This window comes from Balaenoptera musculus, chromosome 6, assembly GCF_009873245.2.
Source record: "Balaenoptera musculus isolate JJ_BM4_2016_0621 chromosome 6, mBalMus1.pri.v3, whole genome shotgun sequence".
In the NCBI taxonomy this organism is placed as follows: domain Eukaryota; kingdom Metazoa; phylum Chordata; class Mammalia; order Artiodactyla; family Balaenopteridae; genus Balaenoptera; species Balaenoptera musculus.
The window spans coordinates 65,174,639-65,197,509 of record NC_045790.1 but is presented as its reverse complement, the minus strand read 5'-3'; the positions used below and the strand labels follow the sequence as shown (position 1 = coordinate 65,197,509).

The window sequence follows — 22,871 nt, the reverse complement described above, 5'->3', positions numbered from 1 at the left end:
AAGTAGGGCAAGTTGCTAGACATTCAAAGACAGAATTCACTTCTTTCAGTATCACCTCCACAATGTATGGCATTTCTAGAACTGGGAAAGTCCTTTCAAAGAAATCTAAAAATATAATTTTCCACCTACATTACTAATCCAAAGGAGACATTTATTCAATTTGTAGCTAGCAACCAAGCCCACAAATGTTTAAAAGCCTTTTAGCTTTATTTTGTTGATAATTCCCTTCAAACTTCATAATCTATTAGGAATTAGAAACCCTTTCAATCCCTGGTCTTCCCTCACCCCCTGGGCTGACCCTTCCTACAGCTATCTTAAACTCAGTACTAATGTTCTTGCCCCTTTCACTAAAAGCTGGAAAAGCCTAGGAAAGAATCATTTAAGAAGCTGTGCAGAAGCTTGAATATATTATCAAGTCTTGCTGGAAAAGGAGAATTTACATTTACTGAAACTCTATAGTCAGGGTACTTTAAATTTAATCCCTGGAACAATTCAAAGAGATTTGCATTTTATCTGAATTTTATGAATAAGGAAGCAAAGGTTTAGAGAGATTTAGTAATTTATCCTATATTACTCAGTAAACTATAAAGTTACAGATGAACTATGCCTAAACCTTGATTATCATCATTACCATAATCATAATACCCTGAAAATTTTCTATGGTTAGCAGAATAATGGCCCATGTTATTTATTTGTTAGTGATTTCCATTATAAAAATAAAATCTTCTCTTGAGGATATCTATTGGAGGTTCCAAACCCCTCTGAAGTACAGATTAAACCAGTAAGGTCTCTGATCACTGAAAAATACTTCATTTTGGGAAAAATAAGAACAAAGAACGGGGCAATGCATATTCAAAAGAACTTATAAATAACATAAAAATACAGTAAAAAAAAAATCTAAATTAAAACAGTGAGATGCCATTCCATCCAGAATGGCAAAGGTTAAAATGTGTTAGCTAGGTTTGGAAAAAAGGGTACTTTCATACACTCCTGTTTTACGGCAAGAAGGTACAGCCATTTGGGAAGGCAATTTATCAGTATCTATTAAGAACTTTAAATGTGCATATCCTGGAAGCCAGTGATTCCACCCTTACATATCTCTTCCAGAGAAACATTCTCACATAAAAACAAAGAGGCACACATAATGATGTTCACTGCAGCACTGTCTGCAATTTCAAAAACAGGAAACAACTAGTTCATCTGCCACAGTGATCACAACCACATCACTTGTCCAGCTCAAAACCCTTCAGCCACTTCCCAGGGCTTTCAGAATAATCCAAATATTTTGCTCTGTCCTGTAAGCAAAAAGCCCAGCCCTGGCTCACAACTCCAATCCCACCTCCTACCCTGGCTTTCGAACCTTCCACCACGCTTGCCTTTTTCCTGGTCTTCTAGCACACTATACTGGTTCCCACCTAAAGGCCCTCTCCAATACTTGCTCCCTCTGTGTAGAATCTTCTCCCTGACTTTGCATCAATGACTCCTTTTAACTCTGTTCTCAACTTAAAAGCCACCTCTGGTAACCTGGATGAAACTTGAGGTTCATTATGCTAAGTGAAATAAGTTAGAGAAAGACAAATACTGTAGGACTTCACTCATATGTGGAATACAAAAAACAAACTAACAAAATAAATAAATGAGCAAAACAAACCAAACAAAAACACGTGGATACAGAGAGTAGAGCAATGGTTACCAGAGGGGAAGGGGAAGGAAACTAAACTGTATGGAGAAGGATGGAAACAAAATTTTTGGTGGTGAGCACACTGTAGTGTATACAGAAGTAAAAATATAATGTTGTATACATGAAACTTATACAATGTTAAAAGCTAATGTCACCTCAATAAGAAATAAAGTTTTTTAAAAAAATGACAATTTTCACCAAATTGTACTATAGATTGAATTCAATTCAGTTAAAATCCTAGCAGTCTTTTTGAAGAAACTGACAAGTTAATGATAAAATTTATATTGAAAACAAAAATACCTAAAATAGCTGTAACAACTCTGAAAAAGATAAACAAGATTGGAATATTTACACTACCTAATTTCAAAACTTACTCTAAGGCTAAAGTTATCAGGACAGTGTGGTAGTGCCATAAGGACAGATGAATGAAAATAATGTCCATGAAGACACACACACACGCCACGTGATTTTCAGCAAAGGTACAAAAAGCTTATTCAAAGGGCAAAAGAGTTTTCAAGACATAACGATGGAACAATTAACTTGAAATGGATCATCATGCTAAATGTTAAGAGCTAAAATTATTAGGTTTCTAAAAGAAAACATAGGAAAGATCTTTGTGACATTGGGATTATCAGAAAGTTCTAAAACAGCCCCACCCCACCAAAAAAGAAAAGCCACTTCTCCTCAGAGAGGCTTTTCACGCCCACTCATTCTAAAGTCAGTTTTGACTTTTACCAGCCTCCTTCAGGCACCTTGTATTTTCTCACTTATTTATGTCCCTCCACTAGAATGTAAGCAATACAAACCTGGCTTTTAACCATCATGTGCAGTTTCAGCCCCAGCACTAATACTGGGCAAACTTGGAAGCTCTCAATGAATGTTTTTTTAAAGAAATGTATTCTATGCTATACTATGAATTTCTGTCCAGCAGTTAAAGACATATTTATATGCATTGTCACAGAAAGATCTAAGATTAATAGTTTTTTTAAAAGAGCAAACTGTATTATAATATGTAAAGAATGATTTTTTATTTAAAACACACATTATGAAAATCTTTCCTTAAGGATATTTATGGCAAGTTTGTAAGTCTTCCGAAGAAATTCCTTAAATTATAGCTTTATTATTGGAAAATAATTCACTTTGGGAAACAATGTAAACCATAATGTGTGCATAAGTGAAAAGAAACATCTAAAAGGATAGACATTAAACTGACAACACTGCTTACCCAGAAGTGACAGTGACTGAAAGAGAAAGGTCAGGAGAGACTGACTTCATCTGTAATGCTTGCGTTTTACAACACAAATGTAGTCATGCAATACTTTTGTAAAGAAAAATATTTAAAGATTAATACATTATAAAGAAAAAACCAAATATTTATCAGTTTAAAACAGATTTTTAAGAGTTTAGATTAATATTACTTCAAACATTTCTCCCACAACAGTACCATTAATTATAAGCCCTTTCTCATGGCCTAGAACAGATGAATCTAAATACTTATTATTTGCCAATGAACATTATATGAAGTATTATCGTGACTACATTAATTATAAAACAAACTGAAATTGTTAGGAAGGAGAAAACATTTATCTATGCTCTGTTGTGGGCCAGGAGCTCAGCTGGGTGCATTACAAACCTATTTAACCCTTACAACAAGCTTGAACGTTTGATATTATCACTGTCCACTTTAAAAGTAAGAAAACTAATCTCAGAGAAAACACTTTGCCCAAGATTATACAGCCAAGAAGCAGCAGAGCTGGAATTAAAGCCCTGGAATTAAAGATCTGACTCAAAAATCAGCTGATTTTTATCAGGCAATTGGCTGCCACAAAATAAGCGTATTCTCTCAGCCACAAATTAAGAGAACAGATTCAGGAGGCAAATGGATGAACATAGAGAAGTTATATTAAAAAGGTACAGAACACAGGGGAAGGGAGATAGATAATCTAATTAATTAGCCTGCCTCCAACTACTGGAACCATTCAAGATACAGAGATGTAATTTTGACTTAAAATTCTGAAAAAATATTCCAAAAGCCATTCTGACAGCCTTCTGATATTTAACAACCATTAACTCTTCTTTAAATTCCATTTAATGCCTTTCTCTTACAATTTGAATATAGTTAAGCTGACCTGGCCTTTAGCAGGAAGAAGAGAAAAGTAATCCATTGTATACTTACACACCTACCATTTATATAAAGATTGTTAAATTATCAAAAGTTAAATGCAGTTACATCTGAAGTTTTATACCTTGTCACTTTTTAGTTTATATTGAAAAATAAAGAAGTTAAAAAAAAACAAGATGAATTTAATACCAGTAGTAAAATCTACTTTAAAACTAAAATCTACTCTAAAATTAAAAGCTCTACAATTGAAATCTTTGAAATATATTACAAAGTGAATGGCTGAAGTTCCATTACACTGACTACCAGTAAGGCTTAGAATCTAAGAATAAGAGAAAGTTTCAATTAATTTCTTTGATTTAGGTTTCTTCCACTCTTAAGTCTCTACCACTGTAAACCCTTTATTTCCTTTAATAAAAATGGTGACATTGTTTTTAAAAATTTTTGTTATTAACAATAAAATTACATCCACGCAATCAGCTGAAGTTCTAAGGGAAAATGACAATGTTGAAGTAAGTTTTCCCATTATTATTATTATAACTTCCATGGGTGAGAAATTCAGCATATGTAAACTCCAAAGCCAATTCTGAAAGATATGTTTATGAATCATCTGTCCACAAAAAAAAGTCAGAGGACAGTGTATTTTATTGTATGAATATCAAATGTTTTATAATACTGATTTACTATATTGTATGTATTCTATAAAATAAATACTATTTTAAAGTTTACATTGGAATTCATAAGAGAAGTAATGCAAAGAATAGATGCTTGAAATACATCCAATAGGAAACTTAGTCCCAATTTTATCATCCAATCCTTTTGGTGATGCTTCTAGTGTTATGGACAAACTTGATCTTCTTTGAAACGTGTTGTCCATTGCTTTTCTGTCTCAGTCACAGTAGCTATAAATAGTTGTTTAAGAATATCCTTATCTAAATTCCTGCCTGCAAACAGAACAAAATATGGTATGAGTATATGATGCTTATTAAAATGACACAGTTTACCTATTAAGTCCAGATCATTAAATGCTTCATGATCTTCAGAAATTTATAAAAACAATAGTAATTAGTGATTCTTTCCTTAACTTTCTAATTAAGTCCCTTAGAACCAAGTTGGCAGTTGGATTAATCACTTTTCTAAAATTATTTGAAGAAGAGTAAAAGGCTTAACAAGTTCTTATGATGTTATCTCATAATTAAGACAAATACATTAACCACAAGCTTATCCAGATTAACCAATCAGATTTACAGACTGGTTAGTACTACTTACGTAGCACATTATATCCCTTTCTCTCTCTCTCTCTTTTTTGCTTTAGAAATTTAACTGTCTATAAGGAAAAAGAATCTGAAAAAAACAGATATATATGTATGTATAATTAAATCACTTTGCTGTACACCTGAAAATAACACAACATTGTAAATCAACTATACTTCAATTTAAAAAAAAGTTAACTGTTTGTCACTTACCAATAAGGACCAATCGATTTGTTCTCTTACTGTCGTCTTCCCAGCTCACTGATGTCTCCTCCAGATCATACAGCTCATGGACACCCTGGACAATCACTTGTTGTGGTTTGTCTTTGAGCGACACCAGCCCCTGCTCAGAGGAGAATGAGCAATCAGCCACAGTTTGAATTTAAAAGCAGAAATCGAGCATCAATGTTAATGGATTAATCATTGCCATTTCTTTTTAAAATACAAACTCATAAAGGAGATGCTGTTAAAATTACTTAATTCCAGTTATTTGTGCATTAAAGGCTTTCCTAAATCCTCCAATTTTTAAAAAAGGCTTCTGCACACATTTTTTTTAAAACAATCCCTATTTCTAATGATAAAATTAATATACGTAATTAGGATGTTTGTTCAGTATTACCACAATGAAAACTGAAACAACCAAATGATAAAACATGTTATATCTCAAATTCTACCAGTTATTCTACTTTTAAGGATTTTATACTTGTTTTACAGTTTTAGTGGGAAAATTTGAGAAGTTAAAGGATTCTGGTGATAATCTGTTTTTGAATGGGTTGTAATAAATGGAGTAGATAATGATGAAATAAAGGAAAAGAAAAACTATTATATTTATCTGAATAAAATTCATTTAAAATTGATTTGCAGAAATGAGGAACAAGTTATCTGATGAACTGGCCTATGGGGATGAAATAATTTCTCTGAAATAATGTTTGTTATACATATTTATTATAAAAATAATATATATATTGAAAAATAGTAAGAAACAAACCACTGTCATTCCCACCACATAATTTTTGATGTATTCATGTATTTGGGGTACATGTTCCTCCAGTTTTCTTTTCTTGTGCAGAGTTTTGTTTTCTGCTTTTCAAATCTGAGTTTTAATATGTAACAACAAACTCCATGGAGAGAATTACCTAAGCATCAATTTTATACTTGTATAAAGACTTTGAAGTGTCAGCTGTTATTAGAGTTAACAGTTTAAACATGTTGATTATTTTCAGACTAGTATAGTACTTTGTAACAGCAAAGAGAAGGAAGTCTATGAAGAGAAAGGCTGTGGTGCCTCAGATGTCCCAGCGTTGCTGTGATGAGAGGAAGGCCAAAAGAAGAATCAAGGAGGACAGCTGCAGAACAACTGTCATACATGAAGGACAAAATCCAGACTGGGATGGTGCGAGATGAGCCACTGAACTCTATACAGAGGTCTCGTTGCTGCATTAGTATAAACGCCCAAATGGTTGCTTTTCTAGGTAACCACCCCCCATTCAGTACTAGGGGATAAAAGCAGTTACAGAATGAAATATGATCTTCCAATTCGGATCACAGAATGTAGATGGGGACACAGTCATAAAGAAGCAGCAGGCTCTGGCTTAGTTCCTCTGCGGGGGAACGACTGGGGAATAGACTAGGATTCAGCTGTGCTGCTCTGCAGCGCCAATCCCAGGTGGAACCAGCACAGGGAGTGAAGAAATCTAAACCAAAATAGTTTCCCGGTCATTCTAGTGACCCTAGGAAGTCGGCTGCTAGCCAGAGAATCTAGCTACTAACAGTAATGATAATAAACAGTAATAATAAAACCTTATGCACACTTCTGGAAACACAGGAGTAGACACTCAAATGACTGTTGATTGGTTAAGCACACAGCCTAGAACCCAGTGCTCCCTGGAAAAAACACCTTTTGTGACATAATACCCAAATATCAAGTAATATGAATGGATTTCCAAACACAGAGCAAGAATTCTTCTAGTCCTTTGTAACTCTGTCTCACAGTATAACAAATGTTTAGTGTCTGCTAAATTCATCAAGAAACATAAGGTTCAGCTGCAGCAAGATTTCTAATATTACTCCTCTGTTAAAGAAGCTCTCTTAGAAAAATCAACACAAGAAAACTTTCAGTTTTCTCTGACTGACCAAGCTGTGTGCCAAGGGGAGGAGAGTTTTAACAAGTCAAGCTCATTAGCCAGATAACTGCTCAGAGCACCTGGCAGTAGAGAGCAGGGGGTAACGTTTCAAAGCACACAGGTTGTTTTAGCTGCAACACTCAATGAAGCTGTGCAAATAAATCATGCTTTATGCAATGACTTCCAAAGCTTCTTTTCAGAAATGGAAATAAGGAAAAACGAAAACAGACAAAGGTTATTTGGACTAAAACTAGTCCTTGCGTTTAAGACTAAATATGGTTTTGTGTAACAGCAAAGAAAGGGACTTTGTCCAAAAGTATAAAACTGTAAGCTATGTACTGCACCTTTAGTCGTATGACCTCCATGCAGTCGTCATCCCTGTTTCTCACGTTCTTTTCCCACAGAAGATTCTGTATCAAGTGACATATTTTAATAAGATCAACCACTGCTCATAGGAACAACTACATAGCAAAACAACTGATAAATCATTAATCAGTTAAAATTGCATTCACCTGAATATAGACATTTAGACTTTCTTCCTTTGCACTTCCTGGTACTTCGAATGTGACTGTAACAATACTCTGTAAATCAAGAGATAGTCAATAATGATTTTTTTATAGTAATGTCAAAATATTTTTTTAAATCACAAGTTTTAAGATGAAAAGTAAGGAAACATTCATGGACATTTGTGTTGCCTTAACAACTATATTAGGTATATCTTTTTCACTATATTTGCTGATTTTTGGTATCAGCAACTTCATGTTCTATATTCTGCAGAGTTAGTCAATGGCTTAGTATTTACACAGAGAAACTCTTATGAAAGGATACTCATTGTTTAATTCATTCTTTACAAGATTCTCAGCACTAAGAGGGAGGGTAATATAGACAGCATATCAACTATGTAATGAACGAGGTACTTTTGCCTGGGTCACTTTATTTCATCTTTTCATTTACCCATGACAACAATCCTGTGGATTAAGAGAATTATTTCCATTTTATAAATTGGGGAAGATGAGGCTCAGAAAAAATAAACTACCCAGTGCCAGGAATAAAACTCAAATGCAAACATTTTCTGGGAAAAATAAATATAAATTAAAAGATTCAGTTTATCTCTGACCAAACATGTACCAAGGGAAGAAGAGTTCCTAGAGATGAGAATGATAATATAATGTCATCTTTGGTTTTAGAAGGTTGACATCAACATTTATAGAATGTTAACTCTGAGATTTATTTTCCTCCTGATCTTGATAAACCTCTCACTGTCCACTCTAAGGAATCAGAAGCTTAAGATTTCCTCTAGCTGAGCACATAATTAAAATCCAAACCTCCGTTTGCCACAGTAACCCAAAATTTCAAAATTAATGATAAAAATACACAAGGGCTAAGCATAACACAATAAAAGCGCAAACACCACCTTGGATAACAACATGCTGAAACCAAGCTTTAAAACAGGCAGGACGAACACACTAATGCACAGCTTTGCATAACTGTCTAGAACCACATATCTTAACAAATAATACTTAAAAATCCATACAAAATGTATAGCAAGTCATATAGCATATCAAAATATACAGCAAAAGGTTGCCAAATGAAACATAACTTGTCAGTTTCAAAAGACAGTAGTAATTCAACTTTCAAAAATGCTTAAAATGTATTTTATTCAAGTTGGATAACTTGGCTTTTAATGTTGGGAATGTCTCAGTATAGGACCCAATATTGTCTTATTCTTAGCTTAAAGAATTTTGTATCAGGAATGATTTTTGCTTTTGCCAAGTTAGAGATATGACAATATCTCTAAGGGGTACAATTAACTCCAATGTGAAATTTTAAAAATGGTTTAAAAAATTAAGACAATGCATCATGGGGCTCAAGGAGGGAGAGATACTTTTAGAACTAGATGTTTTTCTGTACCAATAAACTCTTCTCATATTAGACAAACCCTAAAGAAGATGAAACCCATAAATGCCCAGTGCAGAAGATAAGGGTCACAACGCATAGTTCACAACTGGCTCTACTAATAAGTATACATAGAATGCCACCTGGGTTTTCTCATCTACCTTACCACCTTCCAAACCCAGGTCCTCTTTATCAGGATGACCAAGAAATCCATGAAAAATAGAGAAGTGCATTAAACATCACTCAGTGATAAGACTGTAATGACATACATAATATGTCCTAGGTAATACCCATGTCAGACTTCTTTTTGAACCTAAAATTTTTATTTTCAACCTAAAATTAACTCTCCTTTCCCCAGACACAGAAAGAAGCAGAAACCTGAGGCAATAATTCAGAAAACTGAAGCAAAATAAGGTACTGCCCCTAAAATAAAATTTAGGAGTAACTCCCAAATTTTTGTAGTTTGGTCTGTTTTTTCTTTAACCTACCAGGTTATTTCCCTCAGTTTTCTACTCTTTTGCAAACAATAACTAATATGCAATAATTTCTATATATTTTTTCATCTGGAAAACTAAGCCCACTATCATGCTTAAACACGAAACCTCTGTCTCCACACTCCACTCCTCTGCTCCTCTTTCCTTGTATCACCTCTGCTGTGATCTCCTGCCATCAGGTAGGCATATTTAGCTATTTAGACATAGCTAAATATTTGGTGTTTTCATCCAAATCAGTTTGCCTTCTAAATTTCCCTATTTCTAGGTTCCTCTTGTCAATCTAGGCTTGTTTCCCATCACTTCTCTCTCTCCTTACTGCTCACCATCAGTTACTAAGGCTATTCATGCAAGCCTACCTGTGCTCGTTTTATACCATTTCCATTCTCACTGTAACCAGCATGGATCAGGCCCTCATCACAGGGTATCTGGACTTCTGCAATATCTTCCTGCTTGGTCTCCTGACTCCACACTCCAATCCAGCTCACCGGACACTGTCCAATAGCAGAGCATGAGTTCTCTTTGTCTGGCAAATCAAAGCCTAATACCTGAGGTCAGGATTCCAATACCGAGCATCCATCAGGACTTCTGCACTAGAATACTGCTCTTCTAGAGCACTGTCACTTTCCCACTTTTAAAGGTCTGGATTGCTCTTTCCCTTATTTCTTCCAGTCTAAAAAAATACAAAAAACAAAAAACCTCCTAGTTTAAGGCTACTTTTTGGTGTATAAATCAGAATAGCAGTTACATCTTTGGAAGAAGAAGGGTTACCAACTGGGAAGGGACACAAGGGAACTCTCTTAACAGTTTTGGAAATCTTTATCTTGATCTGAGTGAGAATTACAGAGATATGTGTTCATGTGTACATATGGACAGCTATATAGGCACAAATGTAAGTAAAGATACATTGACTTGTACTCTAAAAACTTGTATGCTTTACTGTATGTTAAAAAAAAAAGAAAAAAGAAAAAACTATCTTTCATGAAGCTTCAGATCCACTAAACCAAACGAGACTGTTCATGCTTCTGAAACCCATAGTCCTTGGTCTGCAATATTATATTATACTCTGGCCTATGTTTATACATCTAAAGCAGGAAAGTGCATCAGACTCTCCTGCAGAGCTTTTTTAAAAAAAATAGACATGCCCTATTTACTGGTGAAATAACGTAATGTCTGGGATTTGCTTTAATACATACCAGCAAAGGTGATGGGTATTTGCAGGTTCATTATACTATTCCACTTTTATTTATGCTTGAAATTTTCTATTAAAATTTTTTTTAAAACACTCCAGCGAAAGAAATGTTAGGAAGATGGATAAAATAAAATCGGCAAAATGGTAAAAGCCATTGCAACTGGGTCCTCTGCACAGGGGATTGATTCATTTTAATATTCTCTCTACTTTTGTATATCTTTGAAAATTTCCATAATAAAATGTTAAAAATATACATACACATTAATTTGCACATACCCAAGGTCTACTCCTGGAGATGTGAGAGATGGGGACCACTGAATGTCCAATATTTTTTAAAAGCCCACAAATGATTCTGACCTACATCTCCATTTGAGAGTCACAGCTTTTCATTCTTCACTGAGCACCCACCATATACCACATCCTGTGCTAAGCAATGAGGAATGTATATTTAGGAATTTATAGACTACCGTAAGGGAAAAGCACTTCAACCCAAACTACAAGACATTATAAATGCCACGACAGGGGTACATTCAAGATACTGTGGGTATAGATAATGGCCATGATAAAGGCTCTTGAAAGTAAATACTACATATTCTTCACCTTCTACTCCTTATGACTCCTAGTATGATGTCCTTCACCTAGAAGAATGTGATGTGCTTCAACTTCTTCTTTATGACTAATACTGAGTATCATAAAGAATTTTTCTAAAAATTCTACCTCTAGGGACTTGTAACTTCTCTCATTCACTCATTTGAAAGATAAGTAAGATATACTGTGCTCACAGATTACAAGAATTAATGTTGTTAAAATGTCCATACCACCCAAAGCAATCTACAGATTCAATGCAATCCCTATCAAAATACCCTTGGCATTTTTTTACAAAACTAGAACAAATGATCCTAAAATTTGTATAGAACCAGAAAAGACCCAAAAAGCCAAAGCAATCTTGAGAAAGAACAAAGATGGAGGTATCACACTCCTTGATTTCAAACTACACTATAAAGCTATAGTAATCTAAACCGTATGGTACTGGCACATAAACAGACACACAGATCATTGAAATAGGATACAGAGACCAGAAATAAACCCACACTCATGTGGTCAATTAATCTACGACAAAGGAGGCAAGAATATACAATGAGGAAAAGACAGTCTCTACAGTAAATGGTACTAGGAAAACAGGACAGCTACATGGAAAAGAATGAAACTAGACCACTTTCTTAAACCGTATAAAAAATACACTTGAAATGGATTAAAGACTTAAATGTAAGAACTGAAACCAAAAAAATCCTAGAAGAAAACAGAAGCACTACACTCTGACATAGGTCTTAGCAATATTTTCTTGGATCTGTTTCCTCAGATAAGAGCAACTAAAGCAAAAATAAACTACTGTGACTACATCAAACCAAAAAGTTTTTGCACAGCAAACGAAACCATCAGTAAAATGAAAAGGCAACCTACTGAATGGGAGAAGATATTTGCAACTGATTTGTCTATTACATGATTAATATCCAAAATATACAATGAAATCACACAATTCAGTATCACAAAAAACCCAAACAATCTGATTAAAAAATGGGCAGAAGATATGAACAGACATTTTTCCAAGACATACAGATGGCCAACAGACACATGAAAAGATGCTCAATATCACAAAGCATCAGGGAAAAGCAAATCAACCACAATGAGATATGACCTCACACATGTCAAAATGGCTATTCTCAAAAAGACAACAAATAATAAGTGTTGGTGGAGATGTAGAGAAAAGGGAACTCTCATGCACTGTTGGTAGGAATGAAAATTGGTATAGCCACTATGGAAAACAATAATGAAGCTTCCTCAAAAAATTAAAAATAGGACTACCATACAATCCAACAATTCCACTTCTGGGTATTTATCCAAAGAAGATGAAAACACTAATTTGAAAATATATATGCCCCCCCAATGTTCATTGAAGCATTATGTATTTACAATAGCCAAGATATGGAAACAACCTAAGTGTTCACCGATTGATGAATGCATAAAGAAGATGTGGTATGTGTTGTGTGTGTGTGTATGTGTGTGTGTGTATGTATACACACAATGGACTATTACTCAGCCATAAAAAGACTGAAATCTTGCCATTTGTGACAGTATGGATGGGCCTAGAAGTATTATGCTAAGTAAAATAAATCACACAGAGAAAGACAAATATCTTATGATTTCACTTATATGTAGAAACTAAAAAGCAAAACAAACAAGCATACATAGCAAAACAGAAACAGACTCATAGATAACAGAGAACAAACTGGTAGCTGCCAAAGGGAAGGGGCAGGGGGATAGGCAAAACAGGTGAAGGAGACTAAGAGATACAAACTTCCAAATTGTAAAATAAATAAGTCACGGGGATGTAATGTACAGCAGAGGGAGTATAGTCAATAAAAGTGAAGCAACTTTGTATGGTGACAGATGGTAACTAGACTTACCATGGTGATCATTTCGTAATGTATAAAAATACTGAATCATTACATTGTACACCTGAAACTAGTAATATCTTATTCTGTAATAACACTGTAGGTCAATTACACTTCAATAAAATAGATAAATGAAGATGAATATTCTATTAAAAGTTTCTCAGAGAAAAATGCCACAAACATGGTAGTATAGTTTCCATAAATATGAGCCAAAATGAAGACAAATGAACAAGTATGCTATTATCTTGGCCCTATTACAATTAATGACTCAAAAAATAAGTAACAGTCTCAAGATAAAGGAGAGAATGCCAGGCACACTGCTCACTCATATGCCCCTTTTTCACCGTGTTTTAAGAAGTTACCCTTAAGCTCCACCATCCACAACTTGCTTAAAAGAAAGATGGTTACAGTGAAAATATACTTTCTTTGTTCCTAGCATCTTTAATATTTACCTCAGGAATTATGGTTTTAGAGCATGAAAAACACCTTAAGGAGTTCAAATTTACAGTGCTATCTGAAGGTGAAATCAAAGTCAATTTTTATTTAAATTAGCCATGGATGCCTGTACTAGACTTTTCCTTAATCAGTTAGTTAAATATAGTTAAAAATAGGCTGCATAAAGAACCCCCAGGCTGCTTTTATATAGTAATTCCCTTCAGAAGAACTAATCAAAATATGTTGACTGACCTACCTGTGGAATGGAGAAGCTAAAAAGCATGATTTTCTAAGATTCTAAATAACTCTGGTTTGATGAACTCCTATTACGTATTAAGAAACTAGATTAGATACCTCAAAAGCATTTAAATTCTGAAAACTATCAAAATAGTTCAAAAATGCTTTATAAAAAAGAATTCTAATAAAACAATCCTAAACAGAACAATTTAGTTAAAGAGATACTTTAAAAACATTTTTTAAAGATTTTTTTACCTGATCAAGGTGAGGTTGTGTTGTTGGCACATTTTGAAGTTTTCTCTGCAAACTAAGAATAACTGATTATAAATTCAGAGGTCAATACACTTCTGATTTAACCTTATATATTACTGAGAGATAAAAAGCTAAACAAGGGAGAGACTTTCCACAACTGAATCTATTACACAGCTCCAATTTTACATGCTGTTTACATATTCTAATAGACAAACACTGGCAGACTGTTTAAAAACTTTTCTTAAAAATGTATATACATTTACATACATACATATACACATAACAGAGATAAAAACTAACCTTTAGCAACACTATTTGGTGTGGTTAAATATGTTAAATAAATTTCTTTTTTATTTCCAAAAGATCTAATACAGGCCTAGGAAAATACACATAAGCATTTTACAATTGCTCAAAATTTCATCAACTCTCCACATGCTTCCTCAGATGAAAATAATGCCGGAACCTAAAGAAAATTAGAAGGGTAAATTTTTCCTTTATCAATGTTTCCCCTTGAATATATCTGCTTAAAAAAAAAAAAAAAACAGTATCCATAAATGTAAGCCTTCTATACAGTCAGTTCCCAGTAGTTGAGAGAAAACAAAAGGTCAGAATCCTAAAAATGCATTGTTCTGATATGGAAAGAGCAAAAGATCAATATGCCATAAATTATAACCATAACAACTGCAGCATACCTTTAGAGACTGATGGGGGTAGGTCGGGAGGAGGAAAAGGACTTAAAACCTTGCAGATGTTTTGCCTTGAAGAACAGTGAGGGGTAAATTAGTAACAGCAAGTTTAGGAAAGAGAAAAGGCTTGTAGGAACTGTTGGAGGGAATGAGTATCCTTGGGGGGTCTTAATAGGGAAAGTGTCAAATTAAATCCTTCCCAGCTGGTTGCTCAGGAAAGGATTCTCTTGTTGAGCATCTAAGCACAAAGAAAAGTTATGCAGAGGCGTATCCAGAACAAGGCTTCACCTTAAACAGCTGCTTCTTTAAGTGTCACTAACGCAGTAAGTGTGGAATGAAATTACCTTAGAAAATGTTTGAAAAATTCTATGTTCTTTCCCTGTGTTCAATATTTAATGTTGGACAATGACTGCCTACAACTTCCACAGGGAAGGAAAAAGTTTTCCTCTACCTCTTAAGTCCCTGGCTGGGTCTGAAAATTAGACTGAGGAAGATTAACAAGAGAAAAGCATATACATTTATTTAATAAAGGTTTTATTTGACAAAGGAACCTTCATAGGGAAATGAAGACCTGAAGAAATGGTTAAACCTGAGTGTTTTTGTGCTAGGTTTGATGAAGAGTGAAAAGCCACAGAAAGATATGATAGGACAGAGGATGAGCCAAGTGTAGTAAACTAGGGGAAACTCAGAGAGGCCTATGCCTTCAGATTCCTCTTGTGTCTCCCTTTGTCTTCAGAGATAGGATGCTCTTTTCCTCTGGGTGTAGAGAGGTTACCTTTCACATAAGGGTGTTATGACTCATCTTACTTCAGAGGAAATGGGAGAAAATATTTGCAAATCATGTATCTGATGAGGGGTTAATACCTAGATTATTTAAGAACACCTACAATTCAGCCACAACAACAACAAAAAACAAATAATCCAACTAAAATATGGGGAAAGTACTTGAACAGACATTTTTCCAAAGATAATATACAAATGGCCAACAAGTAAATGAAAAGATGCACAATATCTAATTGTTAGAGAAATGCAAATCAAAACCACAGTGAGCTATCACCTCACATCCCTTGGGACAGCTACTACCAAAAACAACAGAAAATAACAAGTGTTGGCAAGGATGTAGAAAAACTGGAACACTTGTGCACTGTTTGTGGGAATGTAAAATGGTGCAGCTGCTATGGAAAACAATATGGTGATTCCTCAAAATATTAAAAACAGAATTACCATATGATCCAGCAATCTCACTTCTGGGCATATATCCAAAAGAATTTAAAGCAGGATCTTGAAGAGAGATTTGCACACCCAACCCATGTTCATAGTAGAATTATTCACAATAGCCAAGAGGAAGAAGCAACCTAAATGTCCATCAGTGAATAAATGGATAAAGAAAAAATGGTATATACATAAAATGGAATATTATTTAGCCTTTAAAAAGGAAGACAATGTTGTCACGTTACAAAATGGATGAAACTTGAGAACTATGTGAAACAAGCCAGTCACAATAAGACAAATACTATATGATTTCACTTATTTGAGGTATCTAAAGTAATCAAATTCTTAGAAACAGATAACAGAATGGTGGTTACCAGGGGCTGCAGGGAGGGGAACACCAGGAGCTGTCATCTGATTGGTATAGAGTTTCAGTTTTGAAAGATGAGAAAAGTTCTGTAGATCCACTGCAAACAATGTGAATATACTTAACACTACTGAACTGCACACTTAAAAATGGGTAAGGCTGATTAAAAAAAAAAAAGATATCGATGTCCAGGGAAAAACAATTTGTTCTTCTTTCCCTATCAAAAGGATTCTCTCTGGGAAAAGAGGCAGGAAACTGATCCATCACTACGGGAAAAGGAGTATCTGTGGGAACACGCCAAACTAAAATTTTCTATGTATTTCATGCATTTTCTCATGGAAAGAATTACACATAGTGGTTGGTAAAGAAATGTTAACAATAAGTTTCTAAAGTTAACTACCATTTACACTATAATTTCTGTAGGAGAATACATGTGATTTCCAAACATACATTTAGCAAAACTTTCAAGAATGTAATCATTAGGAATGGTCTTGTATCCCAAAGAAATGACAGGAAGCATAAATCAAATGTGCACCTGTGTAAATCATTCCTGTAACTCCTATAACTGTGGAATAAAAAGTACATTATAATAAAAGTGACCAAAATACAGGAAACATACCTTATTCCAGAGAGACTGTCAAAGGCATGAAGATCTAATATACTTGAGAGATCAACTCTAAAAGGAAGAAAACCATTGTGAAGCGTTAATTTCTGTAAAATATATTCAATTAATCAAGAAAAAAAAAATCTCTATTCTGCTAGAAATGTAGACATAAATGTTAATCAGTATATACTATTTTGGGAAAAATAAAATTACAGGCAAGGAACAAAAAGCTGTTATAAAAAATTTTTATGGAATTTATACATAAAAATTTAAAAATTGAATAAATGGTTTAAGACCAAGGCAGAAAATTACTTTGTTATTGTTTCAATAAATTGTAGTGGTTTTTTTGGTTTGTTTTTGCCTTCAATTATCTTTTCATTCCTGAAAATTTGAGCTTTTCAAACTATATTTTTATAACAAAAAAAAAAACCAGTTAAAGAACTGGAACTTTTCAAAAGTAGCAGTTTATTACTCAAAAGATGAAATGAGGGAAATTGAACAAATGGAAATAACACAGTAGTACATGTACATTATCTCTGGAATTTCTGTATTTCTTTTACTCCACCTCCCTGCTTTCATGATACAACAGGTAGTATCATAAGAATATGAGGAGTCAAACAATAAATGTATAAATATTCACTCTAGGACCCTTACCTACATCTAAAGAATGTGGTTTGATTTCATTTCCTTCAGATGGGGTTGCATATAGACTGAAACTTCCCAGTTAGTGCTCTGTCTGAATAAACATTATTTCTATTATAATTATTTGGTGGTAATTAAGCCTTATTTATTAGGAAAGCAGAGATTAAAATCAGAAGAGATTATATCACAATTAGCATTAGGTTTGGTTTAAATACATAAAAGTAAATTTATAAAGACCAGTGATTGAGTTCCAAATTTTACGTCAGCCTATGAAACAGTAAAGGACAGTGACTTCTCCATAATCAAAGCTATAATGAAGGAATGTTTGAAGAAAATGACAACTATAACTAAGTCTCAAAATCAGACTCCAGGGATTTGCCGAACATTTATTAAATTTTCTCACAAGGAAAACAAAACTTTGCAAATTCAAAACTTTTTCAAATACAAAAACATGTAAAAGCCATCCCCTTTAACTGAGGGCTGACCAGCTGTGTCTGCTTTGCTCATTCTCAACAGTCTGCCATATATTCATATTTGTGGCAACAATACTGTTAGATTGTGAACACTTCTCCCTGCACAAGGCAGACAAATTCCCATCTTATTAAAAGAAGAATACTCCAGAGTTCTATGTTAACAGACTGTAACATTTCAAATTCTGGACATTCTAGATGAACAGAATTAGGAAAATAATCAAGCAAAGAAGTAAATGTTCCATGAAGAAATTTTTGAATATCAATTTACATAAGAGACCAAAGCCTTAACATTAAACCTATTTCCTTTCACACCATCACAGTTGAGCAAATATTTATACTGACAGGTGACAAGTGGATGAAGTTTTCCACCAAGTTTATCACCTTTAACTTAGGAAATAGCTTAAAGTTTAAAAAGTTTACACATGCTAATTGTGTGAATATCAAAATTCAGGTCAACTGTGTGAATACCAAAAGTCAGTTTAAAACACAAGTTTCTAAATACACTACAGTTTTCACTGCAACAGTGTCCTTGAGAATACATATCATAGATTTAGAAATAATTCTGCTTTGTACCCAGATTCTTTTGATATTTTCAAAACAGATAGGATCAGCAAAAGACCTATACAGGTTAAATTCTACAGAGAATAATAAAATATCAAAGTCACTGTATCTCACCAGATTCTCAATGGAGAATAAAAGAGGAAAAAGTCTAAGGTTCTAGATGAAAGTTGCCATGGACTTTAGTACCACCATCAAAAATAAATTCCTTCACTCATCCAAGGCATATAACTAGAAAACTAATTTCCATGGCATCAAATTTTATTTAACTTCCCCCTTCAGAGATAAAAACATTGGATCTTTTCCAAAACATTAACACAGAAAAAATAAATAGACTATTACCATCATGTAAAAACTGAATGGGAGAATGAAGCAAACAGAGGGGAAGGAAAAAAGTTCCAAAGCTCATCTTTTCTCCTAATTTCTTGAACTATCCATGCCAGGAGTACCTAATCTTTTCTCTATGAGGAGCTTTCAATTATCCGTATGTCTAAAGACTGCTTTAAGTAGCTTAAGACCAAGGACAGGAGAATGAAAAAGGAAGAGGGCTCTGGCTGTCTCAGGGGAGGGGAGTTCAGCTACTACTCCAGAGATATAGTTGTCTTTTCAAAGTTCAGTGAGTGTCAGAAACAGGGGCCACCAGACCACCCCAAACCTACGAGTTGTTGATATCATCCAATAGTAAGTCTTGAACTTTAGAGCTAAATTTCCAAATGCCCTCCCTAGTGGCATCTCAAACTCAATGTTTACAAAACGGAACTAATCCCCTTTACCAAACACACTGCTATCACTACCCTACCCCAAAGTTGCCCCTCCTTCCTGTATTTCCTAACTTGGAGAATAGCACCACATTCAATCCATCTCCCAAGAGTCATACTGCTTTTAAAATCCTTCATTAATTCCTTGCTGCCTACAGGAGAAAATCCAAACCACGTGTCATGGTGTTCAAGACCCTTTGTGGTAATTTCTCCATCTCCACAGTCATACCTCTTTTTCTCTCAACATAATACAATGTGTTCTAGCCATTCTAAAATATTCACAGGTTCTGGAATACAAAATCCTCCTTATGTCAAGAAAGCCACTGTTACTCTTGTCCATCTGGAAAACTCCTATTCATTCTTCAAGATTCAAGTCAATGATAACCTTCTCAGTCAAGATTTTCTGACTCTTCATCAAGAAGAGTTGAATAGTTGTTCTTCTATCTTCCTGATCTTATACGATCCGGTACATATATAGTATATATATTATACAATATATTAAATATATTGATTTTTGCTTGTTTTCTTGTCTCCCCCAAATGACTAATCTTAAAGGCAGAGTTTTTACCTTATACATTGCTTAAATCCTCAACATGCCATGAAATGCCTAGCAACTAGTAGAATGATCAGTAAACTGTTGAATTGATTAACTTATTATTGATCAACTGGACTTTGGTTTTCCTCTATCCAGTCCACTTAATCTCCAAGATTTAAAAAAAAAGTCTGGAAAAGATAAGAATGGCACTTCTTCTAATCTTCCACTCCTGAAGTCCATCAGAACTTCCATTTGCCTCAAAATCAACTTAAGTCTCACCAATGAGACCATACTATGCCATTCTTATTCCTTAACTTAAATACTCAAGGTAAGCCTTTTCTACACGTTTATAGCAGTTTTATGACTGTCATTTGACTGTCATTTGTAAGCATTTGCCAACCACAAGATGCTTAAGAGATTAAAATTTTTTTAAGAAAGAAAGAAAATTAAAATTTTTTCTTTATTTCAGAAAGCTCCTAGATTCTCAGATGTACTGGCAAAAAAAACTGATTTACAATATTTGTAAATACAAACTGAAGAAATGCTATTACAACAAAACCACAGCTATTTATGGGTATGATTTTTAAAAAATTAAGCATTATGTGGTTGTCTGTGTGTCATTTTGTAAAAAGCTGAAAATTTAAGAAGAAAGAAAATGGTAACGCAACAGGAAGAAGACATATACTGAGGAATGGCTCATGGTATGAGTTAGGTTATCACAGACCTTCTACACTGGAATTTGAAATGAAGGGAGCACATGTGGTATATGCTTATAGAGGACTTAACACTAAGGGCATTCTTCTGCTACCTCTACCAGCAGAGTGGCTTCTGAGAATGCATGCCAAATTAATTCCCCAGCTGTTCACATGCATATAAGCAGCTGCTGCTGTTACTGCCTAACACTTATGGTAGTCTGTCAGCACCTCTAATCTCTACCATGGCAGACAAGCCACTCAACTAAGGCCTTTGCTGTACTTCCGAGGACAGAATCTCTGAATTGAGAACTGGGTGGCACTAGACTGCCAGCTGTGAGCCTCAGAGCTTCTAGCTGCATGTTGCTGGGTCTATCAGCTGCTAAGCCATTCTTGCTAAAAAATAAGCTTAACAAAAATACCTCTGTACAGAAATTTTCTGAAATCATGATAGCACTCAATGCAAAATAGAGTTCAACCTACAAAAATTCATTTTACAGATGTTTTAAGAACACATCTATTTTATAAAGTAAGGCATATCTGTATGAACAAAATTAAAAAGAAAGAAGAACCTATAGGAAATCAAAATCAAAATATTTAAAAAGAATGCATCAGGAAATTAAATGTAAAGGTTCCATGTATTTTTACATGACATTATTTTTGCGACTATTAAATGCTCAGAAAGTTTTTAAAATATTAAAAAGCCATCTAAATATCTCAAATTAAGGTAAGATTCCTAATGGTATATTTTTTCAGATTTCTATATTAATTACTTCCTTGAGTGGTTTAAAATCCTATGTTTTCTTCCTCATTAAAGCAAAAGCACAGTTACACAGTGTAATCATGGCTCTGAGGTCTTAGTCACAAGACCTCAGTTACCATATATTAACTAAATATGCCAAACTAATTTATAAAGAGCATTCAAAACAACCTTTTGGGCCTAATTTTTTTTAAATGCACATGTATCTTCCTTATATTAGAATCAAACATAGTTATCAATTACTTAATATTTATTAACTAAAATTATTTATTGTTAATATTAGTAACAGCTTTTAAAAGTACCTTGATCTTTGTGTTTCTAAAATTTTTCCCAGTCCATTTGTTGATCTGAAATAAATATAAAAATGATGAAAGTAAAAAAGTAAATGTTAACTTTTTAAAAAACCATTCCATCACATTATTTCTAAAACATGAAGTAAGCATATACAAATATATCCTAGAGCTAGAGAACAATAAACAATAAAAAACAAACTTAAATTTTTTATAGTTTAGTTTTTCCTTCTAGTCATAAATCAGGTACATTCCACTTATGCATTAAAACATGATATGCAAAAATCTACTGCACAACTGACAGACTAGGGGCTACTTTGTGATTTATATAAAGACCCTTCACTTTAGAAAAAATGATTCATAAATAGCCAGTAATTCTAATATTCTTAAAATGAGCAGATAAACTTTTAAATGACACCTAATTTTCCTCAACACACATTGTGGAAATGGCTATACACACACTAGATATAAAAACCTAGTTACGAGTGGCTTTGACCCCAGCCTGTCCTCAGTATTCAGCCACACATCCAGTTTTTTAATAGAATAACCTCTTCAGTTCTCTAGCTAGGATCTCTACCTACTCTGCCAGGCCTCCTCTTTCTGATACAAAGATAATGAAATATGGCTCCCTTTGTATGGTGCCAAAAATACTTATTAAATCCTTTTTAGTAAACCGTACACCTCATCTATTTATATCATCAGTTCCATTGCCTTTAGGGTTACTTGCTGAAGATATGTGCTATTTGTTCAAGCTTGTTCTCATGGGTAAGGCTTCCCAATGATTCTGAGGCAAGTCTCTCTACTAATTCACAAAACTCTTAATCTTCTCTTTTGAATGTACTCTATAACCTGAAGGCTATTTCCTCTCAAACATGTTTATCTTCTTCCAACTCTTCAAATCTAATTCTGAGTAAGTTGCAAGTCTGAGGTACAATGGAGGGTAAAAAGCCCAAAGGGTCTGTAATTTATCAAAGTGCTTTGTCAAATTCTTTTCTGGTATTGCTATACAGTACAGGCTGGCAACAAGCTGGCTAATGTCAATACTGCTCGTGTTAGAGATCCAGCTTACATAGTCAGTATGGGGATAGAAATGCCCAGTAGTAACAATTTCTCTTTTTATGCCAAAAATGTTTGTGACATAGATTATGTTCCCTGTTCTACAATC

General features: G+C 34.1%; 1 protein-coding gene across 2 annotated transcripts in view; it reads right to left on the bottom strand.

Annotated features, from left to right (window-relative positions):
* Positions 1–2,694: 2,694 nt before the first annotated feature.
* Positions 2,695–22,871, bottom strand: part of LOC118896880 (COBW domain-containing protein 1) — a 43,519-nt gene continuing 23,342 nt past the window's right edge. For both annotated transcript variants that reach the window (XM_036855477.1, XM_036855476.1), the window contains 7 exons: positions 21,719–21,763; positions 17,014–17,070; positions 14,136–14,187; positions 7,689–7,757; positions 7,521–7,586; positions 5,267–5,396; positions 2,695–4,744 (listed from right to left, as the gene is read on the bottom strand). In XM_036855477.1, the coding sequence (XP_036711372.1) occupies positions 4,638–4,744; positions 5,267–5,396; positions 7,521–7,586; positions 7,689–7,757; positions 14,136–14,187; positions 17,014–17,070; positions 21,719–21,763 (526 nt within the window). In that variant the 3' untranslated portion in view covers positions 2,695–4,637. The remainder of the gene's footprint in view (positions 4,745–5,266; positions 5,397–7,520; positions 7,587–7,688; positions 7,758–14,135; positions 14,188–17,013; positions 17,071–21,718; positions 21,764–22,871) is intronic.